Source organism: Manacus vitellinus, unplaced genomic scaffold, assembly GCF_001715985.3.
Source record: "Manacus vitellinus isolate BGI_N305 unplaced genomic scaffold, ASM171598v3 scaffold_21_pilon, whole genome shotgun sequence".
Classification (NCBI taxonomy): domain Eukaryota; kingdom Metazoa; phylum Chordata; class Aves; order Passeriformes; family Pipridae; genus Manacus; species Manacus vitellinus.
In genome coordinates, this window is record NW_021939546.1 from 2,764,148 (window position 1) to 2,790,676 (window position 26,529).

General features: G+C 46.6%; 1 protein-coding gene and 1 long non-coding RNA gene across 2 annotated transcripts; one reads left to right on the forward strand and one right to left on the reverse strand.

The window, feature by feature from the left end:
* Positions 1-4,777: 4,777 nt before the first annotated feature.
* On the reverse strand, positions 4,778-7,862 carry CCN1 (cellular communication network factor 1). The gene is given in 7 exon segments (XM_029959728.1): positions 4,778-5,717; positions 5,827-6,029; positions 6,165-6,512; positions 6,851-6,992; positions 6,995-7,045; positions 7,048-7,637; positions 7,784-7,862. Coding segments are annotated over 7 exon segments (1,713 nt in total). The 3' UTR covers positions 4,778-5,417.
* A 681-nt stretch (positions 7,863-8,543) lies between these two features.
* Positions 8,544-12,339, forward strand: LOC108639601. Its single transcript, XR_001920618.1, has 3 exons — positions 8,544-8,736; positions 10,753-10,926; positions 12,213-12,339. It is a non-coding gene; the product is annotated as an uncharacterized LOC108639601 (long non-coding RNA).
* The last annotated feature ends 14,190 nt before the right edge of the window (positions 12,340-26,529 follow it).

Here is a 26,529-nt window from a genome sequence, read left to right on the forward strand (position 1 = left end):
ATTTAAAAAAGACATTAAGCTATTAGAGAGCATCCAAAGGAGGGCCACAGGGATGGGGAAGGGTTTGGAGGGGAAGCCATATGAAGTGTGGCTGAGGTCATTTGGTCTGTGCAGCCTGGAGAAGAGGAAACAGGGGAGATCTCATTGCGGTCTCCATCATCCTCAAAAGATGAAGCAGAGGGGAAGGCACTGATCTCTTCACTCTCATGACCTGAGACAGGACTCAAGGAAACTGCATGGTGCTGTGTCAGGGGAGGTTTAGGTTGGATATTAGGAAAAGGATTTTTCACCCAGAGAGTGGTTGAGTACTGGAACAGGCTCCCCAGGGAAGTGGTCACAGCACTAAGCCTGTCTGGGGTTCAAGAAGTGTTTGGACATTACTCTCAGGCACATGGTGTGATTTTTAGGGTGTCCTGCACAGGGTAGGAGTTGAACCTGATGGGTCCCTTCCAACTCAGCATATTCTATGATTCTGTGATCTAAAGTTTGAGTGATATCTCTTTGTTGACCTTTTTTCCGAGCCTCTATTTTCAGCTGTGCTTGGGCATTCATAATGGTTTTAGTGGGAATGTTCCACTACAGCACAAGTATCTACTTCTGTAGAGAAAAATATATTTTCCTCTTTCTTGTTAATAAACTTGCTGGTTTTACAGCCATGACATCTTGATGTGTGATTTTGTCCGTTAATTAGCTAATGATTAATTCGTTTTGTCAGTAATTAGTTAATTAACTAATTAGGATCTAACCTGGTTAGTTTGAGATGCTGAAGGAAATAAGTAGCTTCAGAAAAACTGGTGTCTTTGACTTGGCTGATACGCTGGGCTTCTTTTGATCTTATGTTCATTGTTCAGTGTGCTGAGCTACACTGCTGAGGTAAAGTTGTTAACATTCATGTCCCAGTTGGATTCCCATCTGGGCAAATCTGTGTACCCTACCTTTGAATTTTTTCTGTCTAGTGAATGAAAACCTACAAAATACTGTGTAATCTTTCCCTCCTGGACGGTTGCTACATTCCATCCTGTAAGTGATTGTACTTCAAGACAGACGAAGTTGCTTATGTGACTGGTGCCTTGGGGTCTTTCAGGATCTTCTCCAATATAAATGGTGTACACATAAGTCATAGCTCTGTAGTTTATATGTGGAGGGAAAATCATAGCATAGTGGATGCCATCTATTCAATTTCTTAGTGTTTGGTCTTTATAGGATAATAGACAGATGCTTATTGTGTCATTTTGTTGGTTGGAGTCTTTTTTTACAGGATTTATATTTTCTAGACATCAAGTCTCACTGCAGTTCAATGCAGTTCAGTTGTTCATGAGTTGCAATGCATTTAATAGGTATCTTCAAAGCTAGTTGTATGTTACTGCTTTCACTGTGACACCTCCGTGTTTCTATGTGCTGTTTTATTTGTGGCTATGTAACATGGAGAAAAAAACTGTGAAGGTGAAAACAGGAACATGTCTACGTGAAAAAAACTGGCTTGAGACAGAGCAGCTGGTAGAACAACACAGTCTTTCCTTGCTGTGTGTTGAGCACTCGGAGCCCTGTGTGGAAATAGTTCCGCCGATTGCACAAGTAAACTAAATTGTGCACATGGGTTTCTGCAGGATCAGCTCAGAAGGGCAAGCATCTGGCAAGAGCAAGACTGCTGTGACACATTTAACTGCTTCTGTGTAGGTGCGTAGGTTTGACTTCCAACCCTGAATGACTGCCCACTGCGAACTCTTTTGTTTCAGTCCTCAAGATCTCTGAGGGACTCATGCACTTTCAGTGGACTGGAAATCCTGCTGCAGCAATCCCACTGATCCAGTGTCTCTGCCTTTTCCTGCATAGCCCACTGGCTGCCCACCTGTAGCGGGGAGATGTGGCTGTTCCCAGCCGATGTCCCCTAGAGGGTCAGGCAGCCCAGTGGGGCTGCTCTGCCGTGGGCTCTGTGGGAGTTGATTTGTGGAGTACAGAGATTCTCACGGCTCAGCAAGGGTTCAGTAGTAGCTCAGTCGTCCCACTATCAGTACGATGTCAGCTCTTCCTTCACCTGTTGCTGCTTCAGGAGAGGGAGCTGGCAGCATCTCACGAGAGGATTTAATGTAATCATGGAAGTCTGGTGTCTGTGTATTCCAGCTTTTGTTTTGTTTCCTGTCATGGAGCACTTAAGGAGGCTGAAACTTTGTCTTCACTGGGTTGCCTTTATTAGTAGGGAAGATTTTATGTGCAACCCTGATGTTATAGGAGTTACCAGCATCAAACCCTTGTAAGTAAGTGCGTGGAATACAAGGCTAAACATTCCTTCGATCCTAAACCTGTAGTGTGACAAACGCTCCTTGTGGCGGCAGCACCTGATTCGGCCGAGTGCCCCATGCCCGGTGCGGCGCTGACAGTCCCGGCGGCTGGGAAAGGAGCAGCCGAAGGACCCGGGGCAGACAGAAGGGAGAGGGGGGATGGCTGGAGCTGGGCTGCTGCGGAATGGACAGTGCTGCTCTCCTTCCTGGGGTGTCTGGACTCTCTCGGCTCTGCCCGGCACCGGGAGGCTCCACGCAGGAGTGCTGGTGGCTTTAATTTCAGGATTTGAATAGCTGTATGGTCTGGCACTGAAATTTGCTGCAAATGTACAGCTTCTTGTCCTGTACATTACTTATTGTGTTCCTAACTCCTCATCTTCTAGTATTCCTCTTGAAGAAAGGTGTTGATATTTTAGTTTTTGACAAGAAATAAGATTATAGTTGTGCTCATTACCTTACCTAAAAGCCCTGCTGATGCACTTAATGGTGTCTGTGCTTTTATCCTTTGTATTGCCACACCTGCTATTTAGGTTTTTTTTTTCTGCTAGAACAACAGAGGATATAAAGATTTCAAAGCAAGTGCAAAGACACAAAAAAATGACACTGTTGTAAAAGTAGTTTTGTCATGTAATTGTGAAATGCAAAAAAAGAAGAGAAGACTATATGGATGGTGATGAATTAGTGTGACAGCCCAGCTTTGGAAGACTTGCAGTTCTTTTTAGTGGGATTCATTTCCTCTCTTTATATCACAATAATTTCACTTAGTATATTTAACTTATGTTTATGTGATCTGCTCCTGCAGCCCTTATTCTCCCAACAGTATATTTTTATAGTGAGCAGATTACAGAACCACCCCTCTACATGAGGAAACATGGAAAAACCAAAGTGCAGGTTGTAAAACCCAGGGCCAGGCTAGAGCCACACTTGAGGCAGGAGTTGGAAGGGCCGCTTTTGTTTGTATATGGTGTGTGTGTTACAGGCGTATGGTCTATGTGTACAGGATAGTTACAGGCAAATGTGATTTTTTGGGGAACTGTTACTTACGTTGGTGTGAAGATGGATGTCATTCGAGTGTAAGTGACAGTGGGGATGGCGAGGAATGCGCCTGCAGCTGCTGGGTGTCTGGGAGCAGTGTATTCCTCTTCCTCTGTCCATTTAATAACCCAGTTTGGAAACCTGATGGTTTCTCAGTGAGCACCCAGTGTAGTGAAGTGTTCAGTGCCAGATCTAAGTAGAAGCCAAACAAAAGTGCTTCCCTGCATTTCACACTTTTACTGTCAACAAATACTGTACAGACAAGTTTAGTTACAGCTGAGACTGGTGGCCAGGTGGTGAATTCCGAAACAGCTCAAGTTTTGAATGCCTTCCGGGAGAGAACTTGACTGAGCAGAGAGGGAGGGCTGTAATTTCTCAGGCAAAGCATTAGCTGCCAGAGATGAGCCTCTGAGATACTTGGCTATTTATTTGATTGAGATATTTGTCTAATTAATAAAAAAGTGACCCTTGACCAATTCTGCTTTTAACTAATGACACTGGATGACACCCCTTCACAATTCTAAAACCTCAGAATCAGTCTCTGTATTTTATGAGCAGTATTTTTCTCACTAAAGACTGGGAGAATATTTTGCCAGAAAAATACTCACGCAAGAAGAAAAAAAATACCCTGTTGCAGGTTTCCTTTCACTCTTATCTGTGGCACAGCTTCAGGCTAACCAGAAGAGTACAAATGTTTGCTGCTTTCTGAGGTCCTGCTCTAGTTTGGTTTTTTTAAATGTCATTTTCTTGCCGCGTGCCAGCGAGCTCTCTTACAACTCCCTCGGTTAGCCAAATGTCATCTGTGTCCCACAGAGTAAAGTATAATTGTGTATTTAAAAAGTGGGAAGGAGAAGTGAGGAAGAGAAAAGAGTGGCTGCTTTGCCTTTTAGTCTATTGGACAAGTACTCGAAATTCCTCACATTCTTCTCCTGTTAACAGTATGTTTACTTTTCATCACTGGGTTATTAGGATTAACAAAAGTCATTGCTTCAAGCTCATTTAATTTGAATTTAGTGAAAGCAAACTACCTCCTGCAGACTGTAGGAAGCATTCTTCTGCTGCAGAAATGTATTAATTTGCAAAAAGCAGCCACCAAAAAGCAGAGACTTGCCCAATGTTCAACATCACCATGCATGCACTGCATTCTAATGAAGTACCTTATGTTGCACATTCCAGGACAGTTTGAATAATCTGACAGTCTAATTAACATTTCAGTCTATCAAAGATTTGCTTTCAATGCCAAGAAGCTCTTTCTGTATATACTTTCTAGAGTGTGGGGGTGCAGACTGTGGACACCACTTCAAAACATCATTTACCCAAAGAATTGGACTCTGCTTTCTAGTCCATTGCTGCATCTGCAGTAGAGCTTGTTTTAACTTTCACAGTATCTAAGAAGCCTCTTGCATTTGCTGTATGTTAAGCCTGTTGCCTGTCAGAATGCTCTACTAAGAGTAGTTAGGTAAATATTTCTTTATTAAATGATTAATTCCATAAATAAATTCTTTTAATTCATCGAATATAAAATTAAAATCATTTACAACTTATTCCAGTATTACAGGGGCTGGAAGGGGTAAAAAAAAAAAAAAAAAGAAAAAAAGAAAAACAAAACAAAAGCTACAGGTTGATAAATAAAATACTCAGCTTTAAAACAACTGATTTCTGTTTGCCATTAAACTACAGTTGGTACATAATAGCTGCCATTGTGAACACCCCACAAGTGCCCACCTCAGGAAGGAATGTAACTTCCAACTTGGTTGGGAAAGGATGGGAGAAGATTGGAGGGATGGAGAGAAGCATAGTGTTAAATTGAACAGAATAGTAAAGTTTTCATAACCGGAACGAAACATTTATCTGATCACTTACAAACAGAAAACAGTATATAATTAGATAAGGTGCTCCAAAAAGAAGCAGTAAAATTGCTCCAGTACTATGAAGCTTTAAGTATGCTTAAATCTCTGTTGCATTAGTGTCCAGTTGCACAGTGCACTCCTGTAACATCTCAATGTTGCCCTCAAATGGGCAAGGCACCATTTCCATCAGAGGTCCTTTCTCCCATGGCTGGTTACTTCAAAATTCTGTTTTGCATCCCACCCCCAACACAACTTAGTCCCTAAATTTATGGATGTCATTGACTAGTCTGTAGAAGGGATAAGCCTCATTTGCATGTGGACAGTTGTAGTTGCATCGGCAGGACTGGATCATCATGACACTCTTGGTGAAGGTTTCCCCATCATCGCAGCGGAACCTGACCTTGACAGTCCTGGTCTGCTGGGGTGTACAGCACCTGCCATCCACACAGGAGCCACAGTACTTGGGGCGGTACTTCTTCACACTGGAACATCCGGCGTAAGTAAACTTCACTGGGGATGGGGACTTCCTAGTCTTGGTACATTTTTTTCCCTTCTGTAAAGTAAAGGCAATAACATTATTAGCAGGAGATTCTTCTCCAGCCTTTACCCCCTACCCGAAGCAGCTTAGAAAGAAAAGGAACACCAGAAGAGTCTGTATTTACCTTTAGGGAGGCATAGCTAGGCTGGCCACATGGCCTCACTTCACATATCCTGGTCTCTTTGATGAGCTTGCAGTCAGCATTGTCATTGGTCACCCTTGTGGAGATGCCAGTTCCACATGTCTTTGAGCATTGGGACCAAGAAGTTGTTTGCACAATGCATTTGGGATTCTCAAAAGCTCGGCTTTGTGGCTCGGATCCAAAAACTGGAAAAGAAAAGGAGGGCTTAGCCTAAATATATTCTCTCACTGTGTTTCTTTCTTTCCATTGGGGTCTAAGGAGTCATATAGCCACTCTCTGGCCTCCTCCCCTTAATGTCACGCAGATAAACTCACACTCACCAGGTAACATTTTCAGGCCTCCCTTCACAATGGCAATTAGCTCGTTGTTCCTGGTTAGTTCGCCTTCGGAATCATCCGGACCAAACTCTTTGCTGAAGAAGCCTTCCAGCTCTTCCAGCGCATCCTTGCTTTCGTCACAGACCCACTCCTCGCAGCACTGCCCGGGCACTTTGACCAGCCTGGGGCTGGGGCAGCCCAGGTTGGGAAGAGAGAGCTCCTGCGGGCAGAGCGGGATGCAGCCCACAGCTCCATCTATGCACGTACACTGGTGTTTACAGTTCGGCTGGAAGCTCTCCCCATTCTGGTAGATTTTGGAGTTATATTCACACGGTCTTCCCTCGGACTGTGCTGCAGAGATCAACAGGGAGGGAAAGAAGAGAATCAGCGGCGGGAATCGCTGGTTTAAGCGCAGGTATTTGCTGGTCTGTTAAACTCAGTGTACAGCGGAGCTCCCTACAACCCCCCGGGGACGCGGGGCCAGAACAATAACTTAGTCAGGAATCACTTTTCCTTATGTGCGTTTAGCGGAGCCCAGACATACTGAATCGCATTCCAGACTGCTGAAGTCATGTGCCTTTCTGCCAAGCTACCGACAACAAAGCATAACCATACATGGGCTCGAAATTACCGAATCCCGGCAGTGCGGGACGCGGGGTCCGTCCCGGGGGAGCGGGGTCGCCGCTTACCTCTGCAGATGCCCTTCAGGGCGGCGGGGCTGGCCCCGAAGTTGCACTCCAGCCCCTTGGTGTGGTCGCAGGGCTGCGATCGGCTGCAGTCCTCGTTCAGCTGCTTGGCGCAGACCTTGCAGCAGCCGCAGCCGTCCGGGCACCAGCCCCACCGCCGGGGGCGCACTGCGGCGCGGCCGCCGGGCACTGGCACACGGGGCGGGGCAGGGCGAGCCCAGAGCCTGCGGAGCGGAGCGGAGCGCACGGTGAGCGCCGGCAGCGCAGCGGGGACACCCGACCCGCCCCCCCTCCCCGGCCGCGGGAAGAGCCGCGGCACTTACCAGGGGCCAGGCAGAGGAGAGCGGCCGCCAGAGGGGGCGGGTGCCCGCGTAGCCAGTGTCAGCGCCGGAGCAGCGGGACCGTCGTGAGCGCGGAGCGGAGAGCGCGGCCGGCGCGGTCGGCTCCGGGCCCGCCCGCCTTATATGGGGCGCGGGCCGCCGCGTGCGCCGCGGCGTGACGTCGCGCGTTCCCGGGCCGCGCCGCGTCCAGCGCTCCGCGGCATCCCAGGGAATGTGGCTGGCGCGCGCCGCGGCCGCCCCGCCCCGCCCCGGCTCCGGCACCGCGGCCAAGGCGGCGGCCGCGCGGTGCCGCGGGGGTCCCTCCGCCCCTGGACCGGCCGGCCGGGACACAGCGCGGGGGGCCGCCGAGCCGCTCCCCTCCCGCCGGGACGCGGAGGGTCCCCGCGAACGCAAGAGGTAACGGGAGGCGCTGGTCCGCGCTCGGGGCTGTGCCGGCGGCGCCCGGACACCTACGGGACAGCGGAGCTGCCCTGCCCGCCCCGGGCGCCCGCGGCGCTGCCCCTCCGGATCACACTGCCCGGGGGGTCACCGGGGCTCGGGCCCTGGCGCTGCTGCCATGCGAGGGACAGTCACAACCCTTCCCCGTACGGCAGACCCCGGGAGCCTGGCTGTGCCCAGCGGCACCGAGAGGCCCGGTTTCCAGACCGGGAACGGGATGGCCACGCGGCGAACATCCTCCCTCCCGTCAACCTGTGTATCTCCGGCCTCAGTGTCCCTCACTCAAGTTGGGTGCCCTGGAATAGTATTGCCTCGTTGAAGTTTAATATTTGGGGGTGGGGAGGAGAGATTTAGCTTCTGTTGTGGCGTCTTTTCTTTTCCTGGCTGTAAGTATTTCCAGATGGGATTTAGACCCCAGACGTAACAATATTTCCATATTTGGTATAGCAGTAGCCTGCATTTTTCACATTTTTCTGCTCTGTTATCCAACCACAAAGCATTCTTGACAGCTTCAGATGTTGTTAAATATAGCCTTAACTTCTGTTCCCAGGGCAGGAAATTCTTTGGAATTCCTGTTTTTCACGCAATCTGTCTATCATGATTTAGGAGAACTTTGCTGGAGGAGCCAACTGGTGTTCTACTGCAGTTCACTTCTTTATTGAAATAGCTCAGAAGTTGGGTCTGCTGCCCAAAGGCGTTACAATGAATCCCCATTCCAGGGATTTTTCTTTGCAAATGAGATTATTGTTCCCAACACAAGTTTGGGGTTTTTCTTGTGCCTTCAAGGCTGGAAGGTGGAGAAGCGGATTCAAAGGAGAGGAGAAAGCTTGCAAAAACCCCTCCAAAGCCCATGAAAAGTGGAGGGGGAGGGGGCGAGGGGGACAGTGAGAAAGGAGAGATGCGGAGAGGAGGGATGTGATTAACCTGGCTGCGGCATTCCCATACAGCGGGTGTCCCTGCGTGCCGCCTGCCCGGGACGGGCAGCCGGGGAGGGGAGGCAGCCGCAGCCCCGCCGCTCGGAGGAGCCGAGCCCGGACGTCTCGTCGCCTGCCCGGCGGCCGAAAGGATGACAGAAAGGACCGTTTCGTGGGGACGGTGCGTAGGGCTCCGGTAAGTGCCGCTCCCGGGGCCGCGGGCCCGTGTGCTGTTCCCTGGGTGTTCCCACACCAGCGGGAACGATGAGGCACCTTGTCGGGCCCTGCTGGGGCCGCAGAAAGGAGAGTCCTTGTTGTTTGTCCGCACCGGAAGCCCTGCGGTGCCCCCGCGGGCACCGGGAGGTCTCGCCTCTCCATCGCGCACCTGTCGCTGGCCCAGCCCCGGGGGGAGCGGCCCGGGGGGACAGCCCGGCTCGGCTCCCCAAACCCGCAGGCAGCGCCGAGCTCCGTGGGCAGCACGGGGTCCCGGGGCAGGACCGGACTGTGTGGGATGGGACGGCATGGGATGGGCGCTGCAGGATGGGGCAGCCTCTCCCCGCAGGGGGATGCCGTGACCCCGGGGACGGGGCGGTGCGATGGGCGTCCCCGTCGCAGGGGACACCGATGCCGCTGCCAACCGGGCTGGGGAGCCCGCCCCCGAACTCCTCCTCAGGGATGTCCTGCACTGCCTGTGAAGGGCTCGTGTCCTCAGCAGTGCTGTCCTTCTTCCCGGCAGTGGCCAGGCCCCTGCCTAGGCCAGTCTTGATAGAGGGTCCTAACTGTAGAGTTTTCCCTCCCTCCCCAATTTATTCTCTTAAAGATTTTCTTTTCATTCCGGTAAATTGGATTGACGTTTTACTTTGCGGTGTTTTAGGGAGTGGGGAAAGGTGATGGGACGGAAGCTCTGAGCGCTCTTTGCCCAGAACACATGTGCTTCAGAAGGCATCAGTGTTTTTCTTCATCACTTGTATGCCTCAAAATTCGACCAGAAAGGACAATTGCTGAAAGGGAAAACCAGTCTTTAGTTGCATGCAGCTCTCTCTGTAGACTGCCAATGTGTGCCACGTAGCACCATTTCTGATGACAGGAACTATTTAATGTGTCCAGCAAGAATTCAAGAGAGACCACCAGCAAGCTTTGATGGCTGCCAGTAATGGCAGTAACAACTTTCCATCTCCACATATTTAGCTGAGCCCCAGCTGGTGATGAGAAGTAGGACAGTCCCATTTCCAGACTCCAAGCTATCCACTCCAGTGGTCTTCCCTTGGTTTCACAAGTGTATGGGTTTTCCTGTGGTACTTTAGTTTTAAAACCCTAAAGTGGTTTTTAGATGGGGAATCTGGCTGGTACTTTTTTCCCTGGATGACTCTTTACACAGCAGCATTATGATCAGGAGGAACAAATTTGTGATTCAACACACCTTGATTAATGAAAAAACACCTTGATTAATTTCAAAAATTTTGAAAAAGAAGAAGCTAAGACATCATTGCATGGTTAAATTGGCCAGTTTTGCTTTTCAGGGATTTATGCAAACACTTGTTTATTTAATTACATCTAATTTAAGGACACGCACCGAGCGCTTTGCTTTGATCTATGGCTTTCACAACATTCAGCAAATGCCACAGGAAAAGTCAATGAATAGCGCCTTTTCTCAGTTGGTTTCATGTCTTACCACACATTCACACAACTTTGATGGGAAACTGTAACTGAACCTACATTTGCTCAAGAAAAGGTCACTTCGAAAGCTTTGAAGCACCTTTTAACAAACCTGTCCTGAATTTCAAGTAGTTGTCAACACTTGAGATGGGTTGAGTTTCTTTGGAGTTCAGGTTAGACTGTGACCCTTTCCCTGCACACGTTTCCCTGTCACAAACCATGACCCAGTGTTTACCCTCCAAGCTGTGGAGGGTAAACATCATGGGGTACACTTATGTCTACTTCTCCTGGATGTACATCAGGAAACAGGAAAAAGTTTGGGATATCTTCCTTTTTTAGATTTTGTTCAGTTTAATGTACTGTTCCAGACTTTTGTTGTTCTAAATAAACTGGGAAATACTCCCTGTTTCATGTCACAGAGAGTATTTTACTGGCTTCTCAATTTGTGCTATAGGCAGTTGCTGGGAGCTCAGCTAATGCAAAGCAGGAATTTGAAACTGTTGGCTTACATAGCAGGTATTTCAGATTTACTGAGTATATCCTGTTATTTTCACAGGCCTGTGTCTCTCCAGGGAAGAGACTTTCCAGAGAAATAAATCAAGAAAAAATAACTGGTTTAATTTCCCTCCACCTAGCATCGTTTTTTCCCGGCTGTGCATAGGAACCTTGGAGCAGCATGAAAAGCTATGTGGGACAGAGGCTCCTCCGGGTGCTGGTGCTCCCACTGACAGTAAGTATCCAGCACCAAACCGGAGCACATCAGAGGTTTACAACCGTGTGGATTCTGGAGAAAGATTTTACTAAATCCAGTGTCCAGCCCTTTTTTGTACTGTGTTTAATTTCCTCTTTCTCATTCTCTTTTTCCTTTGCCATCTATTGCTGTGTGCTTCTTCCATCTCTCCTACTCTTTCTTCTCTTTTTCCCTGCTCCAATCTTTTCCCTGTGTCCTTCCCTCTTCTAGTGTGTCCTGGTTTTGTCTGTGATAAAGTTAATTTTCTTCCTAGTAGGTGGTACAGTGCTGTGTTTTGAATTTAGGATGAGAGTAGTGTTGATAGCACACTGATGTTTTAGTTGTTGCTGAGCACTGCTTACACTAAGTTGAGGACTTTTCAGCTCCCCACATCACCGCACCAACGAGTAGGCTGGGGAGCACAAGAAGCTGGGAGAGGACACAGATGGGACAGCTGATCCCAACTGGACAAAGGGATACTCCATATCATATGACACTTAGTATACAAACTAGGGAGAAGCTGGCCAGGGGCCAGCTCTCCAGAACTGTCTGGACACCGGTCAGTGGGTGGTAGGAAATTGCATTGGGCATCACTTGTGTTGTATGTTCCAATTATTTTATCATTTATTATTATTGTTGTTATTGTTGTTTATGATTATAGTTCTTATGCTTATTGTTGTTATTATTGTTGTTGTTGTTATTATTCCTCCTTCCTTTCCTGTTCTATTAAACTGCCTTTATCTAAACCCATGAATTTTATTTTTTTTCCCAGTTCTCTCCCCTATCCCGTTGCAGGAGGAGGGAAGGGGCAGTCAGTGAGTGTCTCTGTGGTGTTTAGCTGCCTGCTGGGTTAAACCACAACAGTGTTTACCTACCTTGGGCTGGGCCTCTCCCGCCGCCCCTGCCAGGCCACTGGTTCCTGCTGCACTAAATCAGTCCTCCCAGAGTCAATGGCTCCTCTCAGTCACTCACAGGAGGTGCAAATCCAGTGGGACAAATTAAGCATAGCAATGCACAGGCAGAGCAGCCAAGTAGCCAGAAGGCTTCGGCAGCTAAAATTCAAGTGGGTTCAGAAGTTTTTCCTTGCTTTGATTTGCTCAGAGTTTATGCTGAATTCTTTTGAGTATGGCATTTCCTATTTGTTTTCTTCCTCTTCCCTGCTGCCCTCCCTTCAGCTATGCTCATGCCTGTCAGTTTTTGTACAGTCTGTGCCTTGCCTGTGGTTTCTAATATTTGGGGGTTTTGCTTGGCAGTATTTGTGCACTGAGAGGCACTGTGTTTTGTAGGTGTGCTGTACTTTCCTCTGGCTGCTGTCAAGGTGTTGTAGAGATTCCCAGTGTGTGGAAGTGCAAGGGGGACTTGTGAGCCTACTCACCCTGCAGGGAAACAGAGAACGAAAATTTGTTGTAGTATTCATCTGTGCTGTTTGCTGCTTTGACATGTGAACTGCAACTTACGTAGATGTAAGGGACATAGCAATGTAACAGAGGCAGGAAGCATCCATGCTGACAGTCGCGGTTGGCATGTTCTTGTTGGGCACCGACAGGCAGTACGTACTGCATGGCTTCCCCTCCCCAAGCCGGATGCAGAAATGTGGAGCAGTTACAGCCAGCTCCTGCTTAGTTCCTTCTTACCAGTCAGAGGCTCAAAATACCTTGGTCATGGTCATTCAAGGGTCTGACATTAACTTTATTTTAGTACCAGCCACTACCATTTCCTTAGTGAGACGGGTAGATTACTTAACACATGTTCACCTACTCTCATGCAGGTCTACTTCAACACTAGGCTACGTAGAGAAGATGCAGTTTGCACCAAGTGCATCCCTATAGCTTAAATTTGCAATGGAAAGACCTATTATGGGCTTTGGCTCTCAATATCACAAAATAAAAATAATCGGGTGGTCCTAGGTAGCACCTGGCTGCACATGGATTTTCTTATTTACGTCTATTGTTTTCATCCCATGCAGTCATGGAGCTCGCAGAAGATAAAAATGTAGCCTGTAATCTCTTTATAAATTCTAGAAAAAAATTCACAGCTGTGTCTCATGACTTTCATGAAGGAGGCTGAAGCATCAGAGGAATACAAAGTTCTTTCCCAGAATACATTGAGATGAAGGCCCTGGAGAATCTCACCCCAGAGAGTTAATCATCCCAAGTGACCTCAGTAAAAACTTCCTAACTTTAAACCTTGGTCCTCAGAGTGCAGGCTTTCCTAGTGGAGCAATGCATGTGAACTGACATCTGCAAAGACAAAATGAGCAAGCTCAGAAGATAATTGCTCATGATCCTAAGGAGTTACTGGAGCCAGATGAACCTGAGATTGCAGTCAACTGGGCTGTGCCTCAGGAATCCTTGATCAAATCACACTTCCAGGCTGTGGTCCATAATGGTTGTCAGCTGCTGCCTTAGCCTACAGCTTAACTGCACCTTGGAGACAACCACCTCCTGCTTTTATCTGTGTCGACTGCCCAGAATATGCTCTCCTTGGTAGGTTCAGATTTGTTTGTTTTCTTTTTCTGTGTTTCTGTATCCATTTTCATATATTTGAAATATATGGCAAACTTGTTTTTTCCCAAGATGTTTTGTTTCATTATATTTTTTAATCACAGCTACTTTTACTTAAGCTTAGTCTGCGTCAAAGCTCGGGGAACCCTCTGCCTTCCTGCTGATGCTTTCCCTCCCTCCCCGCTGTTTGTGACCTGATGAAATAGTCTGCTGTCACTAATCTAAGAGCATTCAAAGGAGTTGCCTAGTCTTTGATTTTAATAGCATATTTTTGTAGCTATTTTCTTGAAAAAAGAAAAGAGTGTTGATTTTTTTTTTTCTTTGCATGCAAATAGGAGAGTAGGCCTGCTCTGGCAGGATGCTGAACATGCTCTGCCACACAGTGCTTTCTGTCACTTACTGCACTTTCCAGGCTAGCTGCTGGAAATGTCACAGGATTAATTTCCGAATCCCCCGAGGTGCTTGTTGGCTTTGTCCAAAATCATTACTCATTCTCTGCTATGTACACAAGCTTACTAAAACATGGTGAGACCTTAGTTGTGTTTTCTGCGTTACTGTTCATTTCCATTCTGTTCCATCTGGGCTCTTACCTTTGCCTACCAGTGTGTTATGTGAGTGCCTTGCAGCAGCAGCTAGCCACGTTCTTGTGCATGCTTATTTCATGGCACACATGAGCTAAGTGATACCAGAAAACCAGCCACAACCTCCTCCAGGGATGTTCCGCTGCTGGACGTCAGTTGTTGTGCCTCTTGGTTCTAGTTTGTGACAGTGCAGTGAAAAAATCAATAGCAGACAAATAAGTAGACACGATGTCATCCTTGCACATAGGGAGGACTTGCAGGCAGCCAGCAGATCAGGTATGTGCTCAAAGAATGCTTGTGGAGATGGAGTTATGGTCCAAGAATGTGCAAATAGCTGCCCGTCCCAGCATTACGTGCCTGTGATCAGGGAGAAGTGCTGAACCATCTCTAGACTTAATTAGCATCCAAACTGAAAATATTTGTCTCATTGAGGGTGATTTTTTTAGGTGAGCAAAGAAGAAACTACATGAATGAAATCTTTTGTTTACCTTATCTCTGCTGGGGGCTAAAATAAAACTGGAGGGAGCCGGCTGTTAAGAACTGGTGGGCTGTTCTGAGGAAGGGTCATCACATGGGCTCCATCCAGCAGCAGTAAGTGAGAAGCACAGTGGCTTGTTTAGACCTTGGGGAGAAGGACATCTCTTTGAGCCAGCCAGGAAGCCTGTCTGCTGCCCACTGTTTTCCCATGGACCAGTGTCCTCAGGAAGTAAAAGGTTAGCAGGGGCTATCAGCAGACTACTTTGGTGCAGAGACTTTTTTGTGATTGCATTAATGTCTCTTTTCCTGTTGTTGTACAGAAATTATGACTGCTAGTATCAGTGTTGAGATGAAAGCAGAAGCTCTTCTGCATAAGCAAGCATTAAAAGCTAGCTGATACATTAATTGTAAAAGAAAGTTGGTGCTAGCTGGTGGCTCTTTACTTTCAGATAAATTTGCTTTTGTCTTTTAATTCTTTTAACACTTCACCCAACTGTATTCTTTCACATACAGGCAACTATGTGTTTGTTACTCTCCTCTCTCACTGCCTAACTTGGAATCTGCTTCTGAAACCCTCCATTAGCTCAGATTTCAGACTTTAGGATAATTTGGGATCAGGGCAGAAAAATGGTGGATAGGATGGGTCTTTCAGGTGAGCACTGTGTGATAACACAATGTTTGTAACGTGTTGTGAGGGGAGAGCCTCTGGTTTCAAGGATGTACCCATGCGGCCTTTAACAGTGCCATGTCAAAAAAACCCCATTGATTAAAAGTGTGCCTCACTTGTGCTGCTAAAAACACTTCTAGATTATACATGCTGAAAACAGTAAATATTTAATGTACAGGTTTACTTTTCCTGCTTTATAGAGAGCTCAGTAGGCCTGACAGAGCAGCTAGACAGATGTGTTTATAGCGCGCTCCCCGGGCAGGCACAATGCTGCAGTGTTTGGCCTGTGAGCACTGCAGGGACATGCTTAAAAAAATAAAAGTGTTCCATTTACATTGGGGGAGAAAAAAATCCTGAGAATGTTTCTATTAATATTAGCTGGTATAAAATCCCAAATTCTACATTTCAGGCCTTGCATATTTCAAAAATAGAGGGCTAGATGGTGGGGATGTAGGGTAAGAAGTGTTTCCTTGCTTATGCAGCCAGTGAAAGGGACAGTCATGGTGGTAGTTCTTCTGGCAGGAGAAGACAGTTGTTGCTGAAATGCCCCTGATGAAGGTAGTGTGTGAAATGAAGAGTTCAGGAGCAAGCAGAACAGGGCAGCAATACCTGTGCATGAAGCGTGTGTAGGTGGGGGCACAGGTCAGCGTGTGATGCTTGTGGTTTTCCATGGACAAGGAGCTGGTTCTCAGGACCAAGTCTGAGATCCTGGATGTTTATCAGAGGGCATGTTTCTAAAAGGTGAGAGGGACCAGATGCTGTGGGGAAAGCAAAATGTGCACAGATCTCTCCACCTGGTAGGATGGACCCACCTCCCACACACGTGAGATGCTGACAGAAATAGTGGGAAACCCACTTCCACATTAAGGGTTAGGTTTTTTTCATGGTTTTGACCTTGGTTGAGGTCTTATCTGAGGACTAGCTTCTCTTCAATTATACTGACATTAAGGCTGATTTATATGGTTGAAATTAATGGCATAAATTAATTGGCACACATTAATTAACTGAAACAACTGACATTTGGGTTTCTGGAGAGCTCCCAAGGAATGAGTGGCTGCATCTGCCTCTCTCTGATTTCCTCAGAAGTTATGCTCAGTTGAGAAGTGAGTTTACTTCAATAATCTGATTAGATAGTTGGCAGCTCTTGAAGAAAAAAAATAACTTTTAAAAGGGGATCTTGGGATGATTAATTCCTCAGGAAAGTTTTCTGATGAAGAAAAGTAGAGTAAAGAAGCAGAAGACTGTATTGGGGCTGGCTAAGTACTCCATGTTGTTAAATTAAATCTATATCTCTATAAAAAAATTAATAGTCATGTGAGTGTGTGTGAATAAAGCGAGAAGTCTTGGTGAGGTGGTTTTGCTTTCTCACCAGCTTTACCTGCAACAGACATCTTTCCCTGACTGCAGGTGACCTGCCATCCTGGGCAGGGGATGGGGCCATCCCGTGAGTACCTGTTCAGTGCAGGATCCTGCTGAAAGCAGCTCAGCACCTCTCCTTACTGGGGCCTTCCAGCACAGGGGTGAGGGGCTGCCTTGGCCTTCGAGCCACCGGCTGCATTTCCCTTGCCTGCCAGCTCCTTTTTGGACAAGAGCGATGCAGAGACCACCCCATTGCACAGGGGAACATCAGGAAAGGAGGATGCTGAGAGAAAGAGGTCCTTTGCTGAGTACTGGCATTGCCACAGCACTCAGGATCATTGCACATCCAGGAGAAGGGGCAGAATAACACAACCTTTTCTTTGCAAGCTGGACTACAGGCCATTTTTCAATATGGCCCGTTTGCACCTCTTTATTGTGTATTAGTTGTGAGCTCTGACTCAAGTGAACCAAGCCATCCTGGACCCAAACTGAGATTCACTGATTCCAGCAGTCATGCTGGCCTGAGGCACCCTGCTTGGCTGTGGCTGCTCCCTGGTGCCCCATTCCCTGCGTTTATGACTCCTCATCTCCTTGCTGCTGGAGTGGCACGCAGGGCTGCAGTAAAGCAAAGGCTCCGTCCTGGGCCTCCCAGGGGTAGCAAACAGCACATTAACCCACTGTGCGACCTGGCAAGGACTTGTGACTCTCTGGGTTTTATGGCAGGATACCCTTGCCCGAATATCACACGTTTAGGAGACTACACAGTTGATGCACAGTCAGCTCCTGAAGGGCAGCTGGCATGGTGACAGTAGCCTTAGAAAATGAACTAATTGTCAACTCCAGTCTGGATGTCACCATCGTTTTAATGCGAATGGACTTTTTCCTCAGCCAACCTTCTGTCTGAATGGGGAGCACAGAAACATCCCAATATTTATGAGATTTTAACTAGATTAGTTACAAACCCATAAAGCAAAGAAAGAGACAGTTCATCCAGTACTGGGGAGGGGAGTGTTAAAAATGCCACCTCAGATAAAATATTATGGGAGTTGAGTAACTGTAAATAAGAACTTTGCCTATGAAATAGCTTCTTATGTGAGCTTGGGATGAGGGCCAAGAGAATGTCTAGGGCTCAGGGAAATTTATTAGCCCTGATCAACAGGATTTCAGGGACTCAGGAGATGGGGTGGCAAAGAATTTGCCTGTTGGAGTCTGTACTTCCTCCATTCATGCCTGCATCAGGAGTTTCACTTATAAAACTTCCAAGATGGTTCATTTGCATTTTTTGAATTTTCTCGGTTCTCATTAGCAGCTGCGGTTCTGACCTGGAACTTGGGAGAGCTGGTTCAAGTTCTGGGTTTCGACAGCCTGCCAGCATGGTCTTGAACAAGTCACTCACCTCCCTGTGCTTCAATGTGTCTCTGTAGACAGGAGATAAATGTTATTTCCTGACTCCCAGGGATCTCAGGACAGTGTGCTAAGGACTAGGAAGCATTCAGGTACCTGAACCATAAGTGAGAGTGCTATGGGTGCTTGCGAATGATAAGAGCATATGCAGAGCAGCTACAGTAAACATGTTGACTCTTCTCAAGGGGAGGAATGGTATTTTGGTGGGGACCAATGGGTCTTCCCTTTGATCCCATTTATTTTAGTTACTGCCATGATTTTCCCTATTCAAGCGCCTTTGTTTTATACCCTCTACAAGTGCAAAGCTGGCTGTCCTGATAGGGTCAATGGTGTCTGATGATATCAGGGTCATCTTGGCTATGCATTTATTTTTAAAAAGGGCACATGTACCTCCATAGTGCACAATTTGGGAACCCACCACCTTTTGTCCCCCGATATTTCATCTCTCCTTCCCATTTACACCCTTCTACTCTTCTTTCTGCCATTCTTTAACTATATTCAGCTTTCTGAGTTCTAGCACGTCTTCCCTTCTTCCTTCTCTTTGGTATTTCTGCCTCCACCTCCATCCTTACTCCCATATTTTGTCTGTGTTCTTTTTTTCTTATCTTCTTTCTGGAAACCATCCTTAGCCTCTGCTATATATTTCCCTTTTTCTCCCTCTAGTTCCAAGATCTTTTCAGTAAACAGCATCCCGCTCCCTTCTGACTCATGGCCCACTGACAGTGGAAAGATTTCATCATGAAAGTGATGTAAAGATCTCCCAGTTTAAAGTGCAGGGTAGGTTAGGATGACCTTGCTCCGCCTCTCAAGTGGAGAGCCAGTGAGTCTTAATTCCTCAGCCAATGTTTATTTGCCAGTTTATCTCACATTCAGTTGTTCTTTGTTCCCACACCAGTGCAAGTACCTCAGCGTGTTGTGGGGATGCTGTATCATGTCCTGTATCCTCCTGCTGCTGTACGGCAGCAGGGAGCAGTGGCTGTTGGTAATGTACTTAGCCAAAGTGTGGGAAAACTCTCAGACTTGAACTTCACTTTGTATTTCCATGCCATATGAAACTCATTGAATGTTTGTCCTTCCCTTCACGTGGCTGCTGCTCTTGGATTGCATTGACATATGTGAAATCTATTTGGTCCCCTTTTTAATATGCTGCTTGCAGTATAAATACAAAAGCAGACACTGCTTCTGAAGAGAAATAAATGTAATTGTGGTGGTGGTTGTTGTTATAAATAGTGCAAAGGACTTAGAAGCTATTTAGTTTTTTGGGAAAGATTCACAAGTGTTCTGTGTATTATAACCTTAAATCTCTTGTATTTAGCTATTGAAGTCTTCCCAGTTGTGATTGGCCCAGTTCACTCATTACTGTTTGGCTCCAGTGCAGGGTGAAGATGCTCTGCTCTTCATGGGAGCAGGGCTTAGCCTCCAAACCTGTAGTGTGCTAGGTCACATGCTTGACCTGTACTTGCATATCGTGCCTTAATCATGCAAATCATGCATTTGCATGTGCAACTGATCTATTTGCATAAAGAGCCATGGTATGTCCACATATGAATTTTTGAGGTTGGTTCCCAAAATCAGTACTGCATTTTTCCTCTGCTGGAGTGAAATGCAAATATTTATTTATTGACAGAGCTGGAGCTGATCTTCTTCCCTGTCCAGGTCTGAGCTGTCTGTTTTGTCAGATGAAAACAAGTAGTATTCTGATTTATTTTTAAAATGCATTTGTTCATAACTGCATTTAAAACAATTAGTGTCTGCTCTCTGCCAGTTCTAGTAGAGTGCTATATATATATTTGTGTGTATGTATATCAAAAGGGGCTGAACGCCCAGAAATTCTCTTGGCAGCCCTGCTGTCTGGTTAGAAAAGGAAGTGAGCTACAAAATTTGAACATTCAGTTCTGAGACTTGAAAGCTTTCTGGATTTTATTACTGACTCAACAGGGTTTTCATTATGTATGTGGCCAAGAGGAGAGGTTTACGCAAGAGAAACATATTGTAGTTGAATATGTTTGTAGTTTTACACATTGTTAAATAATTGAGATAACTAGATGTCTCCTAAATGGACAAAATAAATTGGGTGTTAGCAACAGTGTCACTGTAGCACAGACAAGTCCATATGAAAAAGTGTCCACCTCCATCTGAAAGCTGATTTCCAGGGCAGAGGGGACCTGATTCAGATGCTGAGTGACATTTTGCTGTTGATGTGAAGGGAAGCCATCTTTCCCTCAGCATGTCTGGAAGCCTCTTGCTGACTCTCAGTCTATTCTCTTCTACTCCAAATGATAGCATCTTCAGATTGCTTTTTTTTCTTTGTTTTTACTTTACTTTTTTGTAATTCGGTGCTGTTTAAACAGCACTTTGAGGTTATGTTTCTTCTGCTCTCATTTTCATGTTAGTTTTAGGAAGAATAATATTTTGAGAAGCAGATTATCATACAAAGAGAGAAGGTGTGGGATGCATGGACTAAGCTGTAAATATAGGCCAAGGCTATGTCCTGCTGTCCTAGTCTCCTCCTGCAGCAGGGGATGTGCTGTTGGATCACACCCAGTGGCCAGTAGCTCTGCCACAAAGCAGCTTGACAGCAAAGTGAATTTCTGTCCCACAGACAACATGCTCCCAGCTAATTTTGCACTTGTTCATGTGATGGGTATTTATTCTTCATTGTCTTAAAAAGGTATTTATTTTTAAACCTCTGTGGTCTCTGGTGCCGTACAGTCTTAGTGCATGTGTTCTACTGTCAGCGGGAAAAGCTATCTATATGTGCCTCTGCATTTTACACGTGGGAAGCCAAACCACAAGGAAAATATAATATCACTGGATAATTCAGGCTGGAATTCAGAACCCAGTCTGAACCTCTCTCATTCTTGTTTATGCCTAGTGTCTCTCCTGTGCACACCACTGTAAGCATGCCTGGCGCTGCCTTATGGATAACACTCCAGAGGTGCCAGGTCCTGCTCTGAGGCCTTTGCTTCTCCATGGTGACAAACCCCTTCCCTTCAGCCCAGCAGGCTGATGGCCACCTTTGCTGGTGGCTCATGCCCAGTGTACGCACAGGATGCCTTGTGTCTGCATCACTCTTCACCCTATGGCAGCCCCCGAGTGCAGGAGGGGAATGGACAGTCCCCTTCAACAGGCACCGTGACAGTGTGCAATGGCTGCACCATGGTCCTGCTGCTGCCTGTGACAGCAAACTCCATGGTCACTAGAACATGCTTGACTTTGGTTTTGGTCTTTTCTTAACACTATAGAACTCTGGGGCATATGACACCTCCAACACTGTAAATCGAGTGGGGTAGCCTCTTGTTTCTGCGTCTGATTTGTTCCATTTATTTAGTCACATATCTTCATTTTGAAACATTACCCTTACTACCCTTGCAGGAGATGCATGTGAAGCAGTGTTTATCGCAGCAATAGCCAGTCTGTGGCACTGAAACACATGCAGGTCAGCAAAGCTCAAAGGTTTCCTTGCTGATGCTACATAATTAGTCTCACTGAGGCTAAGCCCATATTCAAAATAGACCCACTTTTAATGTGGGAAATGTAGCATGTGTCTGCCCAGCTGTGTGTACTAAACAGATGAGTTTACCAGCTTTTTTCCACTTGGGCTGTGTTGCTGTGCTGGATGACCTGTGGCAGGGCTGTGCAGCAGTTGGGGTGCTCACTGATCCTCACTCCCACAGCAGGGGGTGGAAGAGCAGGGACTGCACCACTGAGCTTGCTGGGGATGCAGGGGGAGCTTGGGAAGGTAACCGTACTTATGCTCAGGGAGGTAACTGGGAGCCCTCATTACAGCTCCCTCCCTCTCCCTCGCTGCCCTGAGCGCTCAGATGTGTGTGGTACATGCCCAGCATCTCCTGGCCCTGAGAAAGTTTTCATTTTTGGCTTCTAGACTCAAGGATGTGGGCTGCTCCTGCTTTATATTTAATGTTTATGTGAGGTTGTTATGCTGGCTTTCTTACTACAGGCATTTTTGTTAGTCACTTCTGCCTGATAGTTTGTCCTCTATTTTTGAGTCCACTGGATCTATTTCAGCCAACTGCGCAATGAAGGTATTTGTTTCTGAGAGATTAAGTCAGAGGCGGAGCCCAGGAAAGTGAGCAGCCAGGGGGAGGAGGGTGTTGCCAATGCCCTGGGAGAGCTCTAGTTAGAGGCTGGAGGGGTAATCCAAGGTGGGGATGCAGAGGGAGAGGTCGTGAACACCCTGACCACAGAAAGTGTCTCCTTGGCACTCATATGGTTTTCAGACACCGGAAAGTCCAACCACAAAACACAAATCCATAGGAAAAGAGGTCTCATTAGTTCCACTGCCCTGCAACCGGACTTGTCTATCTCGCATTGGCCTTTTTAGCCACCAGCATGCTTGTAGCAAATGTGGGTAGAGCCCTTCCCAAATCTTCATTCGCGAAGCCCAGCCATGAATGAGTTCCACTGCCCACAACTTGCTTATGGCTCCACCAGTGCTTCTAAGGCTTTGGTTTGGTAGAAGGGCTTCTGGAAACTGGGCATGTCTTCTCTGGGTTACCCTACCTTTCCACCTCCCCAGGGTCAAGGTGCTTCATGGGCTGGGGTGCTGCTAGAGATGATGTCCCGCTGCCCATTGTCATACAAACATCCAACCTGCATCTGGTGTGCTGGCACACGGATCTTCTTCATGTTTTTGCCAGAGATTTTACTAACCAGAAAAATGTGGCATTATAAGTGGGCTGTACCAGCTTATTATTCATATCCTTTCCCTGGCAAGAAAGAGCCAGAGAGCATGTTTTAAATGAAGCTCATGGTCAGATGGTGTGGTGAGTGCTGGAAGCCTGGGATAGTCTGGCAGAAAAATAATTTCCCCTTTTAAAACCAGTGAGCAGTCTTTGTTCCTCCGTGCTCCAGCTGGTTAACTTGGCCATGCAACCCGGGCATGGAGACAGGGCTGCATCCACTCCTAACACCTTCCAGCACCCCTGGGTGAGCCTTTGCTGCTGCAGTCAAGGGAAGGCTCTGCCCTTCTTTCGGATGCCAGAGAAGAGAGACTGGGGCAGGGCCTCCCAAGGATGTCCTTTCCTCTTCCCTTGCTGGCAGCTTTGCAGCCTGTTTGTCATTCAGAGAGGCTGTGCTTGCACTGGGATCAGAGGCAGTAGGGCTGGGCAGGGGAGAGGGTCAGGGTTGCTGTGGGTGGTGGTGCTGCCTCTTAGGGTTGGGCTGCTGTTCGTTCATTTGCTGCTACTCAGTCTTGTTGTCCCGAGGGGAGTGATGGGATGTAGTAGTGTAGCACCTGGGAAATGCTGTACAGCACAACACACAGTTCAAAAGAAAACTCCCTTCAGGAGCATCCCTTGGGAAAAATTACCCGAATGCTTGAGCAACCGCTGTTCAGTCCATGCTAACAGCAGCTCAGATTTTGTAGAGCTGAAGGCACTGCCAAGCCTTTTCCTCCTGCTTGTGTAAAGCTGCACCTCCACCTCCCATCTCCCCACTCCAAAAACACAACAGCTCTGTGACACAGAGTTTTCCAAATGGGATACATTTCTCTAAAATTGCTTTCAAATGTTCCTAGCAAGAAACTGTGCTACTCATTTTGCCCGCAGTCCTGCACGGCCGCCAGTGGTGTGGGTGAGCAGAGCAAGGCTGTGGGCACAGCCCTGGCTTGGCCACAGGGAGCTGCCAGCCATCATAAACACAGCATCCCCCAAAGGGTAGGTTACAGCTCCTCGCAGTGCCCTCCTCGCACTGCCTGAGCTGTCCTCTCCAGCTGGCCACCTCTCTGTTGGTCTGAGTGCTGTGCCCAGCTGAAGCAGGCAGGCAACAGCTCAGTGGCCAGGTGCAGTCCAGAAATGTCCCATCTGGACAGGGCACATGAGCTGCTCCTGGGGATAAACCCATGTGCAACCCTGGGCTGAGCCAACTCACCCCTGCTTGCCAGAGGGGTCCCCGGGAGGGTTTGAGAGGCAGGTGGGAAAAGATGACTGGAGTGGCTCCAAAGAGCTAAGGAATGTTAATGCCATCCTTGATGCTTCAGCCCTGTGACCTTTCCTCCTGCCTCTGTAAATAGGCTTCTTCTTAAATGGGAGGGAAAGTCTAGTTTTAATCTAGTCCATTAAAAACAAAATGATGGAGAGATTTACCTCCTCTGAGCCCACCTGTCAGTGTTTGCAGTTTTACTATCATATTTTCCAATATCTTCCCAATGTTTTTCTCTCTTCTGTTGCTGTATACAGAGGCAGAGGAAACTTGCCTGAGCAGAGGAAAAAGTGAAACAGGTTTTCTTAGATGTTCTAATAACAGCCTGAAAAAACTTTTACACATTGATCTCATGCCATTTTAGTCATCAGAGGCCTTATTTACAACTGTAACTTGCTTAAAAAAAACCCAAAACAAAACAAAGGAAAAGCACTGTAGACTTACTTACTTCTGTAAGTAAGTACAGATCACCTGGCTGCTTGAAGAAAAAAATCTCCAAAGAAAATTTTGAGAAAGTAAAAAACAATATTGTTTGTTTGTTTATTTTTTAAAAAAAACCAAACATGAATATTGTCTTTAGGAGAAGATGATACCTTTTAAAAATGCTAAATGAGTGTAACAATCTTAGTACCCTTTAGGGGTGTCCTGACCTTGTTCCATGATGCTCATAAATATTTGAACCCTTTGGTGTGTTAATCCTTTACAGCAAAGCTGTTAACCTGGAAGGGCTTCAGCCATCTGGAACCCCACAGGATAGTCTGATAGTTCACAGGTAGGGATTTTAAGGGGCAAGATTTTTAAAATTTTTTTTGTGGCAAATGGGTATGAGTGGAGGGGGATAAGAAGGATGTGCAGAAGGCGATGGTGCCGGCAAGGCATTGTGGAGCTGCCTGTCTTTGGCAGGCCCTCACAGGTCTCTCCAGCTGTCCTCACAAACTGCTTGTGGAATTTCTTATTTAATTTGCCTGTTTGAAGGCAAAAATTAAAACAGCTTCAACTGAGAGATCTGAGAAGGTTGGTTCTGATAGCCACAATAGTGCAGCAGGGAGGGTTAAGCACCCCCTGGGGGATTTGGAACAGTGCAAAGACTGCTCTAAATTGTTCAAGCTATTAACAAATTGTAGGAGTTGTCATCCTGGAGTGCACTGGGGTCCAGCCAAAATCTTCTTGTGTCCACTGAGTTGCTGGCAGGTTCTCTGCTTGGTGATGGCACAGGATCGCCTGAGGTAGAGCATCACCCTGGTGTGGGCCAGAGACACTGGTCATCTGTTTTGGCCTGCCCCAAAACTCCTTGGTGCAGAGTGTGACACAGGTATTTTTTGGAACAGTTTTGTTTCAGTTGGAGGAAACTAAAAAGGTCAACAATAAAAGGACAAGAATGTGAGGTGATTACACCATGTGTGTAATCAGCTGTCACACTGAAAAGAGCCAGTGTGAGGCTCTGGGTTCATGTGGAATACAGAGCAGCAAAGTTATATGCAAATGTTTTATTTCATTAGGAAAATCAGCATCTAATCTGTGTAGGAAATGGTAAACTTTGTTTCTGCAGAAATCTTGCTTTTTAAAATTTATTTGTTTGCCATCATGCACACTGTGTTAGTTAAAGAGAAGTATTTCAGTCAAAGCAAATGTGACGCAGAAGATTCAGGGTGCCATTTGATAAACAATGGGCTGCAAGTAGTCAAAGAAAAAAAGAAAGGCAAGTCTGCCACATGCTGAATCCATTCCTTTCTGTGCAGGAAGAAAAATAACAATTTGTTTCCCATAAAGCTGAACTCTTTCACAATCTGCATTGCTCTGAGTTCAATACTGGCCAGCAGCAGCAGGGGCGTGTGCCTGTCTGGACGCCCCTTGCAAGCAAAGGTAGGTCCAATGGGACACTGCCAGGCTTCCATGACCCTGTGGCTGATACAGAGGGTTAGAAGCAATATTGGCTGCATCTTGATACAAGGTTAATTGGTTTTCCCTGCCAAAAAGCAATGGGCAGCATCTGAAACACACTGAATGGTTTTCTGTTCGGGTCAGGTCTACTCACAGTGCTGTTTTGGGCAAAGGTTGTTACTGTGCCTCAGATGCCTAAAATGATTTGTTTTACAGCATTACCAATTACTAACTCAAGATGGTGATACAAACAGTACAAAGTTTGGATCTCATCTTTCTGACTCATGTTGGTTGACAAGTTACTCTTAAAATAGCAATTATCTAATGGGGAAAATCCCACAGATCTAGGCAAATGGATTGTAAAAATAGCCACCATCAATTGTAAAAGTCCCAAAGTAATTTTTGAACCATGCTGTGGCTAAGGGCTGTGAACATGTACCTGTTATCAAAAAAAAAAAAAAGGAGCAAAAGGCTGTCAAGAATCCCCCTTTAGTCCTCCTGGCATCAATAAGTACCTGCAGGTCAGCAGAAGATGTATTTATAGTTTTAACCACATGAAGCGAGAAATGCTTGCCCTGTATTTTTCCATGAAAGAGGTGAAGTAATTCAGAGTTTGTGAATAGATCACTGTTCCTGGACCTTCTTTTTTGACCCTGATTCCCTTTATATAGCAGTCTTCTGTTCCTCCTTTGGACATGGGTTTTTTTCTGGGAAAGTTATTTTTGGAATTATGGTTTATAATTGATGTTGAAGCATGCAGTAAGGCTTTTATATGTATTCTGTGTGC